The sequence below is a fragment of the Salvelinus namaycush genome, chromosome 22 (assembly GCF_016432855.1).
Source record: "Salvelinus namaycush isolate Seneca chromosome 22, SaNama_1.0, whole genome shotgun sequence".
Lineage (NCBI taxonomy): Eukaryota > Metazoa > Chordata > Actinopteri > Salmoniformes > Salmonidae > Salvelinus > Salvelinus namaycush.
The window spans coordinates 15069125-15091761 of record NC_052328.1 but is presented as its reverse complement, the minus strand read 5'-3'; the positions used below and the strand labels follow the sequence as shown (position 1 = coordinate 15091761).

Here is a 22637-nt window from a genome sequence, read left to right as displayed (position 1 = left end):
ACATTTAACAGCCGTCTACAATGAAGACTTAAAACATTGGACACTTACAATATGCACCACTTAACTAATTTAGTTGAAGTTATGAAACCTAGTCTTCAACTGTCATATAACACTGTGTGTTATGTGTCATCTGTATGCATTGTGCTGGAATGTCAATAAGAAAATAAATGAATGTGTCCTTCAAGATGCATTAGGGGCCTGATAAGTGCAGAAGGCAAGCACTCCCAAGTCTTGACTCACTCAAAACATAAAGTACCCACGTACTGTTTACTTTCCATTTCACTTGTGTATCTGAACTTGACCAACAGTGTTAAAACCGAACGCTCTGAACCCATGAGCCTGAGCATACTCTTATACCACCTCTATAGATCTAGGTCAGGGTCTGCAACGAGTACGGTACGCTCCAAAAGGGGTTTTCGGCTGTCCACATAGGAGAACCCTTTTTGGTTCCAAGTCGAACCATTTTTGGTTCAAGGTTGGGTTGAAGATGGGAAGGGGAAGACAATGAAGTAATTCCATTCGGAAGTGTTAGAAAATAAACAAATTCATGGAACCAACTCCATTGATATCCTTCTAGCGCTCTTGCTAATTAGCAATGCTGGTCCCATGAATTGCAAAGAGTTATGGAATATTCGAATCCTCTTGTCTTAACCTAAATATTTTGAACCTAGGTTCAATGTAGAACCCTTTTGAGTATCATGTACAGTACTCTCTCTGGAATGGATTCTACATGGAACCCAAAATGGTTCTACCTGGAACCAAAAGGGTTCTACCTGAAACCAAAAAGGGTTCTCCTATGGGGACAGCCGAAGAACCCTTTTAGGTTAGTGTAGACAAACAACATGGGGGATCAATCTCTGAAGTATTCTGTAAACATTCACATTATTCTCTGACTTAGACTCCACCTCATTGTTGGTTCAAGTAAACATTGGCGGTGCGAACAATATGGTGGATTGACTCTTGCACTTGCTGAGCTTGGAGAATATACCTTTTCTCATCTAAAATTGTATGGAATTTACTTTATTCTGGCTCTGGAATCTATGTTATGTCCTTGTTGATATGGCTCACCACCACTTATGATAAGGAGGGTACACCGTTTGTATCTGAGTGGTCTGTGAAGTTTTCAGGTTGAGCCTAGCTCTCTGTGGGCCTGTCTCTGTGACCTTTGACCTTTTTGTTCCTTGTGTCCAAATAGTAATGGGCTTGTTGGACACTGGTCTTTCTCCGGTAGACTTTTCCTCTCTCGATCTCTCTCATAAACCATGAAAAAGCTTTCAGTGCAGAACACCTTTCTGACAGCCACTTGTTATACAAGTAGTAGAATTCCAAGTCACACTCTAATAACTGTAATATTTCGAATGTATCTGTTTTTTGTTTTGCTACAGGTCAAAGCGCCCATTTCCACTTTCCACATCCACCCAAAGAATGGATTCTCCCATGCAACAGATCCCTCACCAGAAGGTAAGCATGACCGCAGCCAGCAACACTCTGTTCAGTCTCACTCCCCAACGTATTCAGCACACCGAATGCTACGTTTTCATGCTTCCCTAGTTGTAGAATTTGTTGCCCGCACTTATAAATAAAAGATACACACACACACACACACACACACTCTTCAGTCACACTCATATGGGATGGAAGTGGTTTGAGGACTTTCAGTGAAACCACTGCCTCCTTCCAGATCAGAGGCGTCAGAGTAGGGAGCTCCAGGAGGCGCCATGCAAAGTTTCTCCATTAGGGGTGTAAGGAGCCATAGAGTCAGCACAGCACATCCAGCTCTGAGGTCTGTAAGAACAGCCCTGGGCCGTGCTGGGCTGATCCACTCAGAATTTCACACTCTGTGTGGAGCCGTGTGCTCATGCACTGTCTATGTTAAGTCTCTCACTGCCCTCTACTGGTGATACTGGGGACAATGCAGCACCCACCCCGCCTTCCAAGTTTAAGTTCAAATAACTATATTTTTGAGTTTCATAGAGTACCTTTTGCGTTGTTCTCTCTGACCACGCCTCTATCTGTCTTCCCCCTTATCCACCTCGCCCACGTCTCTTCCCTCCCGAAGGCTCAAACTACCAAAATAAATGGCGGCCTCTCGGCCTGCAATTCCTCCTCCGTGTCACTAGAGGCGTCTGGCGAGAAAAACTCCTACTCGGGGTCGCCCACCAAGAGGCAAACTCCAAGCCCTGGGGGCAAGACGACCCCCACAAAGAAGGCACAGTATAACACTCCTATTGGGCTGTACTCAGCTGAGACCCTGCAAGAGATGGCTCAGCTCCAGGAGAGCCACAGAGGAAAGGGCTCTGCAGCAGGCCTCTCAGTGGGGTATGTAACCAAGTGGAACAGGCGGTAGTAACAGCAGCACCAGCCAGGGGTGGCCAGGCCTGGTGAACCCCATAGTGAAGAGGAGGGAGTGGGGTAGAAGCGCCGGGTGGAAGTTGCCTATAGGCTCAGGTGTAGGATTAGCCAGCCCTCTCCAAAGCCTAACCTTAAACATTCAGAGAGAACCCCCCCCCCCCCCCCTCAAAACTTACCATAGATCAGTGTCTATGGCCAACTTCACCCTACTCCAAGGGGCTTCACCCTACTCCACCCAGTCCCTGCTGCTCTGCTGACCGGCCCTCGTGGGGCAGAAGGATAGAAAGCCTCAGAACATTCAGATTTAGCTGTGTATTCTTATCCCGAGCTGGGCTCTAGACAGCCTGGTGACCCTAATGGGTTCTAGTGATTTAGGTTCCCCCAGAGGGGAATGTGCAGGGCAGGCAGCACAGTCCCTGTAAAGGCCCCTAGCTCAGGCTGTGGCCCTTCTCCAGGTAATACGAAGAGCCCCCGGGAGATTAGGTGTCCCCTCTGCCAAAATATGAACATGTGACGTCCCAGGCAAGCCTTCCAGTGCTTGTGTATATGAAGCGCTAACTATTGCTTTAAACCTAACCATTGCTTTAAACGTGGCCAGGATGGACGAAGTGACTGCACAGTGGAATGGAGATTTTAGTATGTGTCTGATGTGTCAGTTAAGCGCTAATAGCAGAACTTCTTTAATGTGAGAAAGTTGAATCGCTAAAAGAGGTGAATCGCTAAATGCAGTGTTTGCTATATCAGTCTTTGTGATGAACACAGTGGACTAGCATTCCCCTAGTGTTATCTAAAACAGAAAGCAGTCGCGTGACCTAATTAAAAGACCTCACACACATCTGAGGCATGGGGTTCCCACAATAATTGCGGAGTGCTATAAGACACCGTGACGATGGTTCAGGGCCAGCACCTGTTCTTGTCGTCTCTTTAAAAGGCCATGGAATGGCTGAGGTTCAGGTTCCTCTCTGCTCCGCTCTGCTCCCATCTCTAAACATACAGAACCCCAATATATCTGCCTCTGTCTCATCTGACCCTCTCTCGTCACCTCTCTCCCTTTATTTAGTTCTTTATCTCGCTTTCTACCCTCATCTACAAAACATACAGTACAAAGTTATCTCTCTCTTGTCTGTTGCACTCTCTCTCCCATGTTCTTTATCACTTCATACCACTGCTCGGACGTAAAAATAGTATTTTAGCTCCATGTTATAGATTTTAAGAGCCTGCAATGCCATGGCTGCATGTCAGTGATGGACAAGCCTCAGTAATGATCAGAATCAAGAATGAATGGCAACAAAGGTCAAAACATATTCACTGATGGCTTTCATTGTTGCATTGTGTGATTCTCAGTATTCACCTTCACCGTCTTCTATCTATCTTTTCTCCTTTCCTATTCTCTTATCTCTGACGTACCTTGCGACTTGCCTTTCACGCCAAATAAGCGACCTCGGCGGAGGCGGGTGGTGGAGTGTAATTGCGTTGTTAATCACTGTCTCTTTCTCTCTCTCTCTCCTCTGCCGCCGCCTCAGGTTATTTCCAACACTCCTGCCAAGTTAGTACCCTACCCTGCATGTGGCGTAGCAGCGTTCGCCCCCAAAACGATTCCGTGGTTCAGCTGCATGGTGTAGTGTGTCATGTTAATGTTATTGTGTCAGTCTCTTTGGTGTGAAGTGGATGTGGATTGTCTTGGCTTGTTGTGTAGTGATTATGCCTTTTGAGACAGATGAGCAGTTCTAGGATTGGTAATGATAATGCTAGTTTTGGTTTGGTCTGTAATGGTTGTCAAAGTCCCAGAGAAAAGGGAGCGAACATCTAATAAATCTTAACCTGTCATAAAACAAATTTGCTTGTGATCATTAACTTGAAAACCCCTCGCAGACGAGATCCCTGTTCATTAATAGTGGTTTTGGGATATTTTGTATGAGAGAATAAAGGTCATTTTCTGACGTTATGCTAAATTCTCCCATGAGCCATCAGCCATGTACATACAATATGGCATTTAGGTGGAGAGTGTGGACGTGTGAAGTATTTGCTTGTGTAATTGACTTTTATTGGACAGGTGGCTAATATGATGTAAAGAAAACAACTGTCATTTGCAGATCATTTTGAAACTGTGCATTGCTGGCGTTGATCAACTGTGTTTATTTGTGGGATTTGAATGGTTCAATAAGTTAGCCTTTATGTTTTTGTAACTTAGATGACAGTGCATGTTTATATTAACACATCCATTTGCTCTTTATCTTGATCAGTTTACTTGTGGGACAGTTGTAGAACATCATGTGAGCCTGTAGGCTCCCACATACCTGGGAGGGCTGACCTGTATCTGGAGGGAAACCTGAGTGTGTGTGTGCAGATATGTAAGCTGTGCTGTGCCTGCTCTACTGGGGGATATACAGAGCATGTTTGCTGTGTAACATACAGCTCCTCGATGGCTCTTTATCCGCCTTTCTCTTCAAAACCCCACACTGTTGTAGTAGCAGATCTCTATGGGGGGAATTCTGACCTGAGATAAGCACGAGTAAATGGAACTTAATTCCCTTTTTATGCACTTTTCTCTCTACGCGTATTCTGACTTTGACGGGGGGGGGGGGGGGGTCAGAGGTTGAATTAAATTAATTCAGAGCGCGCAACGTGGCCACACCTGCAGAGCACGTTACGTAGGTGAATAAGGTAAGGCTGTATACCAAGTACTGAGAAGTGCATAGAAAAGGCATGAATTTCCCCAGTCTTAATTGTCCCCTTTTGTGCGTTAGCCAACTCCTTTGTTGTGCCATCCGTTGTTGTGTGCCATACATGTTGATGTTCCGCATGGCATTATACACAACAGAGGAGTTGGCTAGAGCACAAACTGATCTGCTAACAGGCTATTACACTGTTTCACTTCACATCTCACACCATTACTCCTTCCACTGCCACCCTCACTTTCTTTCACTTTTCACTTTTCCCTCTTTACTTCTTTTCCTCTTCACCCTAATCATCACTATCCTGCTAACTTCCTCCAACCCTCTACCGCTCCACGACAGCAACGAGTATGTGCCCAACTTCAACCCCATTGCGCTGAAGGACTCTGCCCTGTCCACCCACAAGCCCATCGAGGTGAAGGGTCCTGGGGGCAAGGCCACCATAATCCATGCCCAGTACAACACCCCCATTAGCATGTACTCCCAGGATGCCATCATGGACGCCATCGCTGGACAGTCCAAGGGCCACGAGGCCGGGTAAGACCCTCCCTTCCTCTGCACTCCTTCCCTCACGTTCCTTCTCTTTCTACCTTTCCCTCAACCTGCATGACCTAAGTAGTACTCTTCCTTTCCTCTCCTTGGCTGTGCTGAACTAGCTTAGCACTGCAGTGTAGTGTAGCCACGCTGTGCTGGAGAAGCTAAAGCCGCGGACTTACTTCATAAGGATGTCTTTTCAGGGCCTGATGATCTAGGATTGTTACCATCCTTTAAAATATTTCTACAGGACTGTATATCCGAAGTGTATTTTTTATGTGTCAAGAAGGAACATACAACTCGGATTGTTTCAAGTAGGTAGCAGTGAGATCTGTTTGTTTAAGGGTGGTGTGTGTGGTGTGTTACTATTTGTATTGCCTGGAGGGGTTTGGTTTGGTGCTCTAAGGCACAGATGTAGATTTGTATTTTTTTTTACAAAGGCATAGACGGTTTGGTTGTTTAGCAACAAAACCGACACGTGCGCAAATATGGGGCAAAACAGACAGGTTTGGCTTAGATTCTTGACATGTAAGCTACAGTTGAAGTCGGTAGTTTACAAACACTTAGGTTGGAGTCATTAAAACTCGTTTTTCAACCACTCCACACATTTCTTGTTAACAAAGTTTTGGCAAGTCGGTTAGGACATCTATTTTTTGCATGACACAAGTAATTTTTCCAACAATTGTTTACAGACAGATTATTTCACTTATAATTCACTGTATCACAATTCCAGTGGGTCAGAAGTTTACATACACTGAGTTGACTGTGCCTTTAAACAGCTTGGAAAATTCCAGAAAATTATGCTTCTGATAGGATAATTGACATCATTTGAGTCAATTGGAGATGTACCTGTGGATATATTTCAAGGCCTACCTTCAAACTCAGTGCCTCTTTGCTTGACATCATGGGAAAATCAAAAAATAAATAAATTGTAGACCTCCACAAGTCTGGTTCATCCATGGGAGCAATTTCCAAACGCCTGAAGGTTCCATGTTCATCTGTACAAACAAGAGTACGCAAGTATAAACACCATGGGACCACGCAGCCGTCATACCGCTCAGGAAGGATTCTGAGACGCATTCTGTCTCCTAGAGATTAACGTACTTTGGTGCGAAAAGTGCAAATCAATCCCAGAACAACAGCAAAGGACCTTGTGAAGATGCTGGAGGAAACAGGTACAACATTATCTATATCCACAGTAAAACGAGTCCTATATCGACATAACCTGAAAGGCCACTCACTACGGTTTGCAACTGCACATGGAGACAAAGACCGTACTTTTTGGAGAAATGTCCTCTGGTCTGATGAAACAAAAATAGAACTGTTTGGCCATAATGACCATCGTTATGTTTGGAGGAAAAAGGGGGAGGCTTGCAAGCCGAAGAACACCATCCCAACCGTGAAGCACGGGGTGGCAGCATCATGTTGTGGGGGTGCTTTGCTGCAGGAGGGACTGGTGCCCTGCACAAAATAGATGGCATCTTGAGGAAGGAAAATTGTGTATATTTTGAAGCAACATCTCAAGACATCAGTCAGGAAGTTAATGCTTGGTCGCAAATGGGTCTTCCAAATGGACAATGACCCCAAGCATACTTCCAAAGTTGTGGCAAAATGGCTTAAGGACAACAAAGTCAAGGTATTGGAGTGCCCATCACAAAGCCCTGACCTCAATCCCATAGAAAATTTGTGGGCAGAACTGAAAAAGCGTGTGCGAGCAAGGAAGCCTACAAACCTGACTCCGTTACACCAGCTCTGTCAGGAGGAATGGGCCAAAATTCACCCAACTTATTGTGGGAAGCTTGTGGAAGGTCAAACATTTCAGGTAGCCTAAGTTAAACAATTTAAAGGCAATGATACACTCAATTAGTTTTCGGTATGTTAACTTCGGACCCACTGGGAATGTGATGAAAGAAATAAAAGCTGAAATAAATCATTCTTTCTACTATTATTCTGACATTTCACATTCTTAAAATAAAGTGGTGATCCTAACTGACCTAGGGAATTTTTACTAGGATTAAATGTCAGGAATTGTGAAAAACTGAGTTTAAATGGATTTGGCTAAGGTGTATGTAAACTGCTGACTTCAACTGTATATTTATGTTTATTGAAAAAATATATACAGTACCAGTCAAAAGTTTAGACACACCTACTCATTCAAGGGTTTTTTATTTATTCTTACAATTGTCTACATTGTAGAATAATAGTGAATAGATCAAAACTATGAAATAACACATGGAATCATGTAGTAACCAAAAAAGTGTTAAACAAATCTAAATATATTTTCAAGTAGCCATCCTTTGCCTTGATGACAGCTTTGCACACTCTTGGCATTCTCTCAACCAGCTTCATGAGGAATGCTTTTCAACAGTATTGAAGGAGTTCCCACATATGCTGAGCCCTTGTTGGCTGCTTTTCCTTCACTCTGTGGTCCAACTCATCCCAAACCATCTAAAATGGGTTGAGGTCGGGTGATTGTGGAGGCCAGGTCATCTGATGCGGCACTCCATCACTCTCCTTCTTGGTCAAATAGCCCTTACACAGCCTGGAGGTGTGTTGGGTCATTGTCCTGTTGAAAAACAAATGATAGTCCTACTAAGTGCAAACCAGATAGGATGGTGTATCACTGCAGAATCCTTTGGTAGCCATGCTGGGTAAGTGTGCCTTGAATTCTAAATAAATCAGAGTGTCACCAGCAAAGCACCATCACACCTCCTCCTTCATGCTTCACGGTAGGAACCACACATGCGGAGATAATCCGTTCGCTTACTCTGCGTCTCACAAAGACACAGCAGAATTAACTCTGGGTCTTCCTTTCCTGTGGCGGTCCTCTTGAGAGCCATAGCGCTTGATGGTTTTTGCGACTGCACTTGAAAACTTCAAGGTTCTTGAAGTTTTCCACATTGATTGACCTTCATGTCTTAAAATAATGATGGACTGTCATTTCTCTTTCCTTATTTGAGCTGTTCTTGCCATAATATGGACTTGGTCTTTTACCAAATAGGGCTGTCTTCTGTAAACCACCCCTACCTTGTCACAACACAACTGATTGGCTCAAACACATTAAGAAGGAACGAAATTCCACAAATTAACTTTTAACAAGGTAAACCTGTTAATGCATTCCAGGTGACTACCTCATGAAGCTGGTTGAGATAATGCCAAGAGTGTGCAAAGCTGTCATCAAGGCAAAGGGTTGCTATTTGAAGAATCTCAAATATAAAATCTATTTTGATTTGTTTAACAATTTTTTGGTTACTACATGATTCTATATGTGTTATTTCATAGTTTTGATGTCTTCTACCATGTAGAAAATAGTACAAATAAAGAAAAATACTTGAATGAGTAGGTGTCTCCAAACTTTTGACTGGTACTGTACATTTGCGCAATGAGCATTTGTTGTCTCTCAAATTCATTGTTACAGTTGTTGGTTAGCTAGCTACCGATTTAAAAAAATAAAAAATAAAAAATAAATAATAATAATATATATTTTTTTATTTTTTTGCAATATTAGCATTGGCATGAAATCAGTCAACACCTCAAAACAAGACATGGTATCAAGATCAAGTTGAAACGAGCCACTTACGATTCCCCACATTGCAGTTTCTTGTCATTATGGGTAGCTATCTGGCCATCCAGAATCACAACAATATGCTGACTTCTGCCCCATGAAAGTGCGCACATAGTTTTCGTGAAGTTATCAGCTAACCAATCTATATTCCTTGTTACAAATGCAGGTCACCTGTTGCAATATTCAAGTGTATTTGTTAGATTCCATCCATTCTATGAATGTCTTCATGCTGCTCACCTTCAAGCATAAAGCCACCCAATCACCATTAGTCACCAAGCCTTCGCTGATCTTTTTGCATTTTAGTGATTTAGCAGACGCTCTTATCCAGAGCAACTAGGATTAAGTGCCTTGCTCAAGGGCACATCTGCATATTTTTCACCAAGTCTGCTCTGGGATTCGAATCAGCGGCATTTAGGTTACTGGCCCAACCCTCTTAACCGCTAGGCTACCTGCCACCCTTTTACATACCCTCACCCTCACCCACACTCATAATTGCCTTTCAAATACCTGAAGATCCCAGTACAGACATCCCAGTACAAAATCTATAGTTTAATGAAAGGGACTGTAAACTCTTGATTTGTATCAATGTATGTAAATATATAGACACACATGCTTCATGTAAACAGAGAACTTTCTTTAGAAATTGATAACCAGACAAATTGTTTTGTTCATATGTGGAGAAAAGGGAAATTTCTCTTGGTCAGTTTAACGAAAGCTGAGGGTCTCACTCTATGCCTTCCGCTACGGGGCCCATATCTAATCCTCCCTCTTTCACTTCCTCGGTTCCTCCTCAACAAACCCAATCACCGCACTGTCCATCCATCCCACCCACCATGCCATGCTGCTTCCCCCCCACCCCTCTCCATCCATCCATCCATTGCCCCACCTCGCCCCGCCCCACCCCTTCCCTGCCGAACAGAGAGGAAGTCCCAGCCGGCTCCCCCTTGGCGTAAGTAGACCGCTCTGTGACAACCTACGAAGCACAGCCTGTGTGCTGTCTCCTCCCTCCTTACGTCCGTTCCCCTCACTGCTAACCCACTACATCCTCACTCTGAATGGAGATTTTGTTACCCATGGCAATTTTCTACATGCCACCAATTGGCGTAGTTTGTGGGTTGATGGAATGATGTCTAGAATTGCCGGATGTTGCCTCTGCACCGTAATGCAATGATGACGTCATAGTTTGATGGGAGTCGATTGCAGAGCAGCTGTTTGTCGAGGACATCACTATAAGTATGGTGTTTTGATATTCAGGGATTGTGGGTCTTTATCAATGACTGATTACTAACAAACAATTTTTCATTCCGTTGGAAAATTGTGCTGAAATTGTATTGTGATTGAAATGCATGGAAAACAGCCATGGATTAGACGTTTTCATGGCAAACAAAAATTTTGTTTTTAGAAAAACAGAGTGTGTTGCAAACCGATATTGCTCAACAGGTCACAGAATCATAATTTTGTTCTTTTGGCATTTTTTAAAAATTTATATTTTTGTCTTGGTATAGCAAACCGTTTCTTAGACGGAGTCCACTGCCCTGCTGGCTACACAGGGATTATTTATGTTTCAAGGTTCTCTGTAAAATAGGTTTCATTGTCAGCTGCGACGTTATCACAGGTCAGTAATCTCTTGTATTACAAAAGAACTGCATGATTTATATGGATATAAAAAGGAAATTAACGGAGGATGAACACATTAAGTGCTGGCCTCAATACTCTGAACCTCCCAATCAGTAATGTGCAACTGACCAGCACTAGCTATGCCATATACCAGGAACTATACTAGTTAATAATGACACTAAACTGAATGTTCTGAGCTCTTTCCTCCTGCTAGAGGTACAGTATGTGTGTTTTTATTGTATGAAATTAGATTTCTGAAATATGCTGTAGAGAAAAGATGCCACAGGGTCCGTTATGTAGCCATAGTGCTTTGCGTGCAAGCTTCTGCAAATAGGAAACTATTAGACAGCTTTTTACCATTTTATCACAGGTTTGCTGCTTTTTAATGTCCAGTTTTTAGCTCCTCTCTTGCAGCTCCCCTTATGCAAGACCGAGCCTGTTTTTTACATCTCAAATTAAAAGTGAAGAGGGAGCCTTTGAAATAGATCCTCTCCCAATTCTCCTAAATGCTCCTTAGTCATCTAAGTAGGCTACAAAGGTTAGTTATAGTACTTTATATGTATACACTCAGACATACCCCAATAATAAAAAAATCACCACCAGACTGCAGTTTTTAACACTGGGATCAGAATCCGAATTACACCCCACATTTCCTATTCGCCCTGATTGCTGTCAGGCTATGGTGGGCATGAATTAGTGCCAGTGTGACGAGCCAGTTCTCTCTCTGTGGTTCCAGTTCGCTCCCAGTAAAAGACGCTCAGGTAGACAGTGCCTCCCCAGTTTATCAGGCTGTGATCAAGACTGCAGACAGGGACATGGAGTTGAATGACTGGGCCCGCAGCTCCTCCCAGGTGCAGTCCAAGTCCTTCCGCCTCCTCGCCCACATCACGGGAACGGAGTTCAGTGAGTAGTGCTGCTTTTCTATTTCTATTCTTGTTTAATTTAGTTTAGTCTACCCCTCTTATCCTGCCAAACACTCAGTTACTGATGGTTCTTCTCTCTCTCTCTCTCTCCCTCTCCCTTTAGTGCAAGACCCAGACGTGGAACATCTGAGGAAATCAAGGTAGGCAGCTAGCAGCAGCGACCGGTGGCCTAGCAAAAAGGCTGTAGTTGGTTATTGCCCCAGATGAGCCCAGAGCAGAGTTTCTGCTGTTAGCTAGTGGTCAAGGGTCACTGAGTCACTCAGCCCTACCACAGGGCCCAGCTCCACACCACTCTCTGTGGTGAGCTTGAAGGTTAGAGTGTGAGTCATGTCCTGCTGAGCCAACCGTGAGAATAGTATGAGGTGTATCGACGCTGCAGTGCCCCTCACATGGATTACGGATAGCCCTCATGATGAGCAGTCTGTTAGACTCCTCCAGCTGAAATGCCACGGAACGTGTTGCTGCCACACACATAGAGCAGAAATATAACTTTTTGTTTCTTCATGAGGGATTTCTCAAGCCTGGGATTATTCCCTGATACAGTATGGTGCAGGACATCATAGATCCACCCAGTGGGGTTGTGTTGATTTGTGTTTGTTGAGGATGTGGGAGCCCCCAGTGCACTCTGACCCTCACAGGACTCAGGCAGGGGAGTGGAGGCCACAGTCCCTAACCTGTCTCTCATCCCCCCCTTTTCTTCCTTTCTCTCTCTTCCCCCCATTTTCCTTTCTCTCTTTCCTCATGCCACAGGGAAAAGTTTGACACAGAATTTAAAGGTCCACGTTTTGCCAAATTGAAAAATTGGCACAATGGCCTGTCTGCTCAAATCCTTAACCTGCCAGAAAAAGCCCTGGTTTAAAATATGTGTCAGACCGAACGTAACTGTAGCAGCCAGAGAAATGCAGAGCAGGTAAAACAGTTGGACTGTGAGTGAGGAGAAGGTCAGGCTAAAGATACTGGAATGTGAGTTAGTGGAAAGAGGGTTGTTCAATACTTGTTGATCACATGTTGTAATGAAGGTTTTAGCCCAATGTCATATTCTCCCCTTATTTTGGCTATTTAAGTTGATGCTAGCTTTCTAAAGTAATTGCAGCTGTATAAGAAAGTTGTATTGTCTTTCAACTGTAAATTATCACTATTTGAGTTTGACATTGTGATAAGTATGAATAAAAACAATACCACTAAATTAAACATTTTCCTTTAGTTGCTTTCATATCAGATTGTTACTCTGAAAAGAGAAGAGATTATGTTTTGATGTAGCAGTTTTTACAGGCTTTAAATGGAAGTTATGGAGGAAATAGTTGCCTACCTTTAAAGCATAGCAACCTAACACCCTCTTAGAGACAAACAATTATACATATGAGTCATCACAAACTTCAGTTGTTTTTTAAAACTTTCACAGGAACCATTTCACCAAGGAACCATTAAATAGAACTTAAACGAGATCTCAGGGTGCAGTTAAGGATAAACAATTCCCCCATATCAGCAAATGTCGTATTGAATCTCAAGATGAATCACTCACAGATGAAACATGGCGTGTTTGTTTCCTTATCCCCGGGCTCTGACTCATTGGAATGTGTGGAGAGCAGCAAACCCTTGCAGCCTATGAGAAAGTGAGGAATTTGAGAATTTCACAGAGAGGATGAATGGCATAAAGTAAATGAAGGATAATTAGGAGTGCTGCCTGCATTGTGCAATGCACTGATCTTTACAAATATGAAAAGGATAGGTTCCTATCTGGCTCATGGCCAGATGGCCACGTGATTACGAGTATGACTTCAATCAGAAGGAAAATGATTGGATTCCATATTGACCATGAGTTTGCTTTCGACTTCAATGAGAGAAGTTCATCCATTTTCTTTGACGGTATCTTTCAATTTCATCATTGGTAATTGAAATGGCTTGAATAGCTGTTTTCTTTTCAGCTACCAAGGGCAGGGCTATTCACTATTTAAGCAAGTTGGTCAAGGATTTTTTTCACAGAAGCTCCTTATAAAGGCCTTGTGCTCCTCTGTCCTCTCATTTGTGTTTCAATTACTTTGGCATTCGAGCTGTTCTATAAACAACTTGACCTACAAAGAAACGGAGAGATTTGATATAAAGCAGGAGGCTTTGGAATACCTTTTCCATACATAATACCAACCTACTGTATATTGCATCATGTCAAGTGTTTTGTAAGATATCTATTACAAATACAATCTCAAAGCGATTGTACAATGTTATCCCGAAAAGTTCTTTAGAAACACTGTCAAAATAAACCAAGCTAATTAGCATATGACTCGCAGAGGATGAACTGACGTGCTTCATTGGTACACCTTTAGAAAACAGGGCTTTGTTCTTCTCCACACATGCCATTTAGTCTGTTCCCCAGGGCCATTTCTGTGTAATTATTGTACTGAACTCAACCATCATTAGCTCTAGTATAATCATGCCATCAATTGTTAGCAATTGTTGATCCTCTTGATATTACGTAGAAGCAGTATTACATCAATGGTCTGTCCGTGAGGCAAGAGTCTCTGTAGCTGCTACTATAAGGAGGGGAGATGTGGCTGAAGTTAGGGACTATCATATCAGGATTCAAGCACAGCCGTCAGACAACACCCTGTTGGGTTTCGTTCCGTCCTCCTGCATAAGAAAGGCGAACAGGAAGTCAAAAATGTGAGTAGTGAGAGTCGGCGAGGCGATGTTTGAAGGTGTTGAAAGCCCTTTGAAATGTAACTCTGCTTGTCTGGTTGTAACATAGGGGAACTGGTGTTACTTAGCTCTGCTGTGGGCTGATGAGTGGATTATTACTGGCCGTTTGTAACTGTTGGAAATCTCTGCTAACTGCCTCTTCCCTGACTGGACATGCTCCTTGGCATCATTCCCCCTCCCCCTTCTTCTTCGCCTCCCCTGAGAGATATTTCCACCTGCATGCAATGCATGCTGGGTAGACAGTGTGTTTGCACTGGAGTGCCTCTGGGTGGCTGACCCCCTCGCCCTTCATCACGCCTCCTCTTCCTGCTCTATCATACTCAGGCCTCAGTCTCCGCCCCACATACAAGATCTCATTCTCCACTTCAGTTCCATTCAGTATTCTGCTCCTCCTATCCCTCACTCCCTCTTTTTTTTTTTTCATCACAGATTCTAGAATTGACACACCAGACATTCCAAAACATCAGGACCGGCGTCATTGCTTCGCATCAAGTTTCGGCACATCACTCCATAGCTATCTCATCCCAACCTCAACTCCAAATTAGTGGAAAGTAATTTGGTGTGTGTGCTCAGTTCCCGGCAGGATTTGTGTTTTTGCAGTTTGTGACTTCTTGGGACCTAGGGCTCATTTTAGGGACCTAGGGCTCATTTTAGGGACCTAGGGCTCATGTGACTTCCTATTTTCTTAATGATTATTTTTGAAAATTATAATGTTTTCAAAAGCCTCAAGGACCCAACTGGTTGTCTCAGTATTATAGAGGAGCTTGTGGCAGTAGGCGATAAGAAGTTATGTTGTAGGTTTAATTCATGGGTCTAATGACAGTTTTGGCAATCAAGAAGGTAGAGTTAATGTAGACCTACTGTACGTCCCGTTTGAGAATCAGGTAAAGGGCACAGAAGGTGAGGGGTACCTGTGGACAGCTATGTGTTTATGTCTGTCTTCATGTTGTGTGTCTGAATCATTGTGTTTCCTTGTCTTAGTCTTGCCTGTATCGCCTGTCTGTCAGTGTCTTCCTCATCTACGACAGCTCTCCAGTAACCCATCCATCCCCCTCCCTCAACCCCCTCCCACGAATCCTAACCTCCATGGTTAAAGCTCACTACTGCTTTGATGTACAGTAGACAGCTGAACATGGTAAAATTACATACCTGTTGTCTCTAAACCACCTAGTACTAGACCCGTTGCCCCTGCCTTGACTATCTGTAATCTCAATTCTCATCCTCCTAATTGCCTGTAAGAGCATGCACCGGTCTCTCTCTCCCCTTTGCTAAAGACTCCCCTGCCCTTGCACTTGCCTGCCCACCTCACCAGTATTATGCAAACACACGCCAGTGTTTGCCTACCTACCGCGGAGTGGTCTCTCTCTCCCAGAGAATGAGGAGCAGAGTGAAATGGTAGGCGAGGTGTCAGGCTGCCTGCCCATGGAGCTGCCTTACTAACCCAGCTGCTTTAGTGGGAGAGATCACAATTTCCCTATGTTGACAGTTGTGCCAAGCAGATGTTACCAGTGGGGGGCGCTATACATTTGCTACTCTTTAAAACTATCAAGTTAGTGTCCTCAAGTTTTTCCCTTCCACAGTGAGAAATTAAATGGCGTCATTTAGTTTACAGATCAAGTATTTAAAATTCCAAACTGTTTATAGATCATTGGCAGATGAAAGAGTTGTGCATGTATGCAATCTTCTATTTTGAACATCTCAGTCAGGTGTGGCCTCTTTCTAGTTCTATCTAGTTCCCCTTGTGTTGTTAATCTGAGGCACCAGATTTTGACTTCAGCCTTCAAAGCACACTATCCTTAATCTGCCCCTAATTTGAAACAGTCATTCCCTCGGAAACATCTGGAAATACATCCCAGCAATTCAGCCAATGCAATCTATTAATCCTGCACGAAGAGGGTAAATGTATTTTGAAGGCCAGTGTCCTCTGTGTGTACCTAATGACCTGCACAGAATGCCCATTTATGTAAACCCCTTGTTGTGAGGCAAGTCTGCCTGTGTGTGTGTCTGTGTGTGTCTGTGTACATGGCTGTCTGCGTTCAAATAGAGATCCAGTAGTATTGAAGTTAGATGTCTGTACCTATGCCAGATGAGTTAATGTAACTTATACCCAAGGATGGCCAGTTGAAACACAATTGAGAGGGGTTTCCTACACTCCCATCCGCTAAAAGTTACTTTGTTGAGGTCTCTCTAGAGCAGGGCTCTTCAACCCAGTAGCTAGAGAGCTCCCCTCCTGTAGGTTTTCAATCCAACTCCTGTTGTAACAAACCTGATTCAGCTTATCAACCAGCTAATAATTAAAATCAGGTGTTCTAGATTATAATAGTTTATCCTAGTAATAGGTTTCATTGGTTGGATTCAGAAGTAATTGAAGATAGTGGCTTTTGTATCTGTGTGACTGTGGCCTGTCCTGTCCTTGTACCCAGCCTCAAATGCACTTCCTCTGTTAACTGTCACTCAAACTGAGAGCATCTACCACCTGTCTATCTGTGCTGATCCTCCCACCTCCCTTGCCGACACACCAACACTCCACTCCTCGCTCCACACATCTAGCTGTGAGACACACCATAGACAGACCCATTATCACCACAACCTAGGAGCACTGCTAACCTCCAAAGTTCACCACAGAAAGTGATGAAGGGTTAAATGACCGCCTGAGACCACTGTTTCCTGGTCAGATTGATGTCCAGGAGAGGAGGTCAGGGTGCTGAAAGTGAGTAGGGGTCAGCCATCGGTCTACCACCACCAGGCCTGTTGCTGCTAGATGCCTGCCACCCTCTCTGTCCCCCAGCCTGCACCAGCCTGGGCAGCTCCCCCTGGGCATTGCATTCGTTCCGTTCTCTCCAGTCCTCAAACCCACCTTCTCCCGCAGTCATTCACTCAATGTTTTGGCCTCATGTCAAAGTCAGCTGTGTTTAAATGTGAAGATCTGGGGAGCCTCCACTGTTCGTTTTCACTCATGTTTAAAAGTAAATTCACAAATGTTCTGTAGCGTACACTCATTGATTATGCCATGCTCACTGAGTGTGTTCATTTTTCTCTCCTTTTTGCTGTTGTTGGTATATACTCTGTTTAATCCTTTTCCCCAGCAGAGTTTATGGCTGAAACTCTCCCAACATCTTATATTGTCTCTGATTATATTATATTAGTATGATACACTATACAGTTCCAAATCAATATGTAATGCACTGTGTTAATGACGTAAGGACTGTGTATATCAAGCATATAGTGAGGTGGTGCCCTCTTGCCCTGGACATGGTTGATGAAGCGTTCGTCTTGACGCAGTTATTTAATCATTCCCCATTATGCTCAATCGATTCCTGCAGTAGCAGCTAGGCAGCTTTCCATTAAGAGTGAAATACAACCAGGTATCACCCCACTCACCCCTGCCAGTCTCTGTGCTTTCTCCAGTGACTCATCTAAAATCGATAGTTCAAATGTCCGTTTTTATCTTATTATGAGCAGATTGTGAGTTTTTTTTTCTGCAGAGGGTTTTTTCCTCACCTCTGGCACTAAATCCTGATATTGAAAGATAAGACTTGTGAATAATTGTCATTGATTTCATTTTCTACTCTTTCTCCATTTGTTCCTTGATGGACATCCTTGCTTTGGGCTGAGCAATATCAAGGCTTTTGGTTTTGCATGTGATTGAGGCCATATAACCTTACAGGTGTATTTGTGCTGACATTAACCCTCTAGTTCATATACACACAGCCCTACATATGGATTTCAGCCCCAGACTGCTGATGGTTTTCTCTCAATGCAATTTAACCTCTTATGCAGTAGCCCTGTTGAGCATGCTCCAGTTTCCACCAGCCCCACACATGTCGCTCTCCCTGCTAGCGCTGCTTCGCCCAATCAGGCAGCTTCGCCTACTGCTGCTTACCAGTCTCCAGAGCCCGCCCCCGTAGCCCCTGAACCCACCCCTGAGAGGTAATTCTGTGTGGGTTGAACATTTTTGCCTGTTGTGGTTTTATTGTCCTCCGCCAACTGGGTGCTCTTCCTTTTATTTGGTGTGTAGCTATATTTGTGTGTGTACCTTCGTTGAGGGGGACTGTTTTGTTCTGATGTTTTCCCCTTTGTCATCTGTTTCGTGATTGATTGAACATAGATTGAAATGTGTGTTTTTGTTTTCATGTTCCAGCTAAACCGGTAAAAGGTTTCATGAGCAGTATGTGTGTAAGTGGCTAGGGCTTTGGGTTTAGTACATTCACAAGGGAGAGTGTCCATATTCAGTGTCCAAGGTAAGTCAAACAGTCTGATGTTGTGATCACCTGGACTGTGTGGAACCTGTGAGGAGAGAGACACTGGGAAGACCTGACCTCCCATGTCTGTGAGCAGTGTGAGAACAGAGAGCCTCAATGCAGTGGAGTACTGTAGTCATACAGAGCGAGTCTTCAAAACCCATCATCCTTTAACCCGTAACGCCCTCATCATAACCATCCATCCTAATCCTGTTTTTTTATTTGACCAGCCTTAACACAACATATATGCCCTGGGCCTGTGCAAGCTGTTTCTTCTGTGGTTGGTCATCACTGCCATACCCCCCCCCCCCCCCCCCCCCATAGCAAGTAGACGGTACTGTCAAATCTAGAGAGAATTCACAAAGTGATTACAGTCATTATGTCACACAAAGAATTCCCATAATTCCCTTTCCTAGTTCCCCCAAAGCACGACCCACCTCTCCTGCTCCTTTCCCTGCAGTACCTTCTGGGGGAAACTACCACCTGATGCACGCATCCTCCCATATCTCGTCTGCTCTGACTACACCGTCTAGGTACAGTCACTCAATCACTCCCCCTGTCCCAGTTTCTACCTTTTTATGTCAGTCGGGATAGATGGCACCCTCCCAGTATCGAATAGACCAACGTGTCTGGCGGGCTGTGTGGATTTGGTTGAGATAGGAGGTGCAGAAGCTAGTACATAGTTGCTATTTTATGGGTGGCAGAGAAGAGGTTTGTGAGGAATATGGATTGAGTTGGACTTCGGAGAGTTTTATTTTCTTAGGCTGAAATAGTGGATGTAAGAGTATACAGGGTGTAAAGTGTTACAAGAATAAAAGTGAAGATTTATTTTGGTCACACTTTATTTGGGTAGTCCCCAATATATGATATCTAGATGCTCAAACTATCAACTGCAAATCAGTCTATATGCAACAGCTTGCTAGTGTTAGCATATAACTTATTTTGGACATAATTACATGGGACAGATATTGCATCTTGGTGAAATACCCAAGATCACTCCCTTGAACCATCAATGGGGGGTGTCCCAGATTACTTTCTTGGACTTCTGGATTTGGTTTTTGGACCATTCAGAGCCATGTTTATACACATTCTTTGGACCCTCACAGATAACCATGTTTTGGCCTTCACAGCAGACGAATGGTAGTTTGTCAGTAGGATTTCTAATGTTTAAAACTTTTTGTGTCCTGTCTAGGGGACCAAGAAAGGCCATAGGTATTGACATTGGACAAATAGAATGTTGACAGGCAATTGAACATACAGTACCAGTCAAAAGTTTGGACACACCTACTCATTCAAGGGTTTTTCTTTATTTTTACTATTTTCTACATTGTAGAATAATAGTGAAGACATAAACTACGAAATAACACATGGAATCATGTAGTAACCAAAAAAGTGTTAAACAAATCAAAATAAATGTTATTTGACATTCTTCAAAGTAGCCACCCTTTGCCTTGATGACAGCTTTGCACACTCTTGGCATTCTCTCAACCCGCTTCATGAGGTAGTCACCTGGAATGCATTTCAATTAACAGGTGTGCCTTGTTAAAGTTAATTTGTGGAATTTCTTTCCTGCTTAATGCGTTTGAGCCAATCAGTTGGGTAGGGGTGGTATAAAGAAGATTGCCCTATTTAGTAAAAGACCAAGTCCATATTATGTCAAGAACAGCTCAAATAAGCAAAGCGAAATGACAGTCCATCATTACTTTAAGACATAAAGGTCACTCAATGTGGAAAATTTCAAGAACTTTGAATGTTTTTTCAAGCACAGTTGCAAAAACCATCAAGTGCTATGATGAAACTGGCTCTCATAAGCACCACCACAGGAAAGAAAGACCCAGAGTTACCTCTGCTGCAGAGGATAAGTTCATCAGAGTTACAGTTGAAGTCGGAAGTTTACATACACTTAGGTTGGAGTCATTAAAACTCATTTTTCAACCACTCCACAAATGTCTTGTTAAACTATAGTTTTGGCAAGTCGGTTAGAACATCTACTTTGTGCATGACACAAGTAATTTTTCCAACAATTGTTTACAGACATATTATTTAGCTTATAATTCACTGTATCACAATTCCAATGGGTCAGAAGTTTACATACACTAAGTTGACTGTGCCTTTAAACAGCTTGGAAAATTCCAGGAAATTATGTCATGGCTTTAGAAGCTTCTGATAGGCTAATTGACATCATTTGAGTCAATTGGAGGTGTACCTGTGGATGTTTTTCAAGGCCTACCTTCAAACTCAGGGCCTCTTTGCTTGACATCATGGGAAAATCAAAAGAAATCAGCCAAGACCTCAGAAAGACAATTGTAGACCTCCACAAGTCTGGTTCATCCTTGGGAGCAATTTCCAAACGCCTGAAGGTACCACGTTCATCTGTACAAACAATAGTACGCAAGTATAAACACCATGGGACCACACAGCTGTCATTCCGCTCAGGAAGGAGACGCATCCTGTCTCCTAGAGATGAACGTACTTTGGTGCGATAAGTGCAAATCATTCCCAGAACAACAGCAAAGGTCCCTGTGAAGATGCTGGAGGAAACGGGTACAAAATTATCTGTATCCACAGTAGAACGAGTCCTATATCTACAGATAGCTCTTGATAAGTGCATGAATAGGACCATTTTCCTGTCCTGCTCAGCATTTTAAATGTAACAAGTACTTTTTGGTGTCAAGGAAAATGTATGGAGTAAAAAGTACATTATTTTCTTTAGGAATGTAGTGAAGTAAAAGTAAGTTGTCAAAAATAAAAATAGTAAAGTACAGATACCCCAAAAAACAACTTAAGTAGTATTTTTATCAAGGCACAAGGTGAGACCCAAATGCAGACACAGGAGGCAGAATGGTCATGCAGGCGGGTACAAAGTCCAGAAACAGGCACGGGTCAAAACCAGGGGGGGCTAGAAAAAGGAGAATGCAAAAAGCAGGAGAATGGGGAAAAAACACTGGTTGACTTGGAAACATACAAGATGAACTGGCACATAAAGACAGGAAACACAGGGATAAATACACTGGGGAAAATAAGTGACACCTGGAGGGGGTGGAGACAATAACAGGAACAGGTGAAACAGATCAGGGCATGAAACTTGAAAGTATTTTTACACAAGTACTTTACACCACTGGTTTGAAGTGAATTTATCTCGCCTGCATGTTAGTGTGTTTGTGAGAAGTGGGTCCTCTGGCTCACCTTAAAGATTCCTGATAATGATGTCATTGATTTCTCTTTAATGTAGATTGGATGTGTTAACTAATGTTGCAAGGCGTGTTGGCCTTTGCAATGGAGCCAGTTGTGGTGGTTGTGTGCAGAGTGTAGAATATGAGTGGTTTTGTGCGTGTAAGCGTATGTGTGTGTGCAGAATCATATATGGTTTCCTTGATTGATGGTGATGAATACAAATATGGTATATAGGAGCAGAGCTGTGTATCAATTTCATTTGGTTTGGCAGTGTTAGGATCTTGGATTTTCAGAACCTGTTTCATTTGTCTCTCTAGGACATACATTTTTTCTTTGTGTGAATGTGTGCTCGCACAAAGGTATTACTATGAAACCAAGTTCACCTATACCTCAAAGGGACTGCTGATTGGGTGCTACCCTCTTCAAAAGCTACACAGCTGACTATGTGGTCAAACTAGCAGTTAGTATGAAACAGGTGCGATCTGATAATGTTACAATTTGTGAAAAATCGGATGATTCTTGATTTACACCCCATCTTAGAGTAAACTGGAGAAAAGTTAGATGGAATAATCTGCAAATTAAATATTTAAAAACTGGATGCCATTATCGGTAATAAACGTCTTGCATCTTGCAGGTATAGGTGTACTTGGCCTTAATCCAAAAAACTGTGTTTGACCCCAGACCCTTTTCTGTTGTGTTATAGCTACAGTCTGCAACAGTCTGCCTCAGTCTCCAGGTACTTCTGTGGGGAACCTTATCCACATGGCACTGCTCATAGAACATCTGGATAGTGTGCTTCCTTCCCTTATTGTCAACTTCACCTTTGAAATAACACACACTTATTCCCCTCCCTCTATTTTTT

At 43.2% G+C, this 22637-nt stretch overlaps 1 protein-coding gene across 1 annotated transcript in view; it reads left to right on the top strand.

Annotated features, from left to right (window-relative positions):
* The window catches only part of LOC120017405 (LIM domain-binding protein 3-like), a 55652-nt gene that overhangs the window by 29132 nt on the left and 3883 nt on the right, over positions 1 to 22637 (top strand). The window contains exons 3-10 of the mRNA XM_038960154.1: positions 1386 to 1461; positions 2060 to 2319; positions 5370 to 5564; positions 11480 to 11646; positions 11770 to 11806; positions 12417 to 12519; positions 15342 to 15395; positions 18220 to 18290. Of these exons, the coding sequence (XP_038816082.1) occupies positions 1386 to 1461; positions 2060 to 2319; positions 5370 to 5564; positions 11480 to 11646; positions 11770 to 11806; positions 12417 to 12519; positions 15342 to 15395; positions 18220 to 18290 (963 nt within the window). The remainder of the gene's footprint in view (positions 1 to 1385; positions 1462 to 2059; positions 2320 to 5369; positions 5565 to 11479; positions 11647 to 11769; positions 11807 to 12416; positions 12520 to 15341; positions 15396 to 18219; positions 18291 to 22637) is intronic.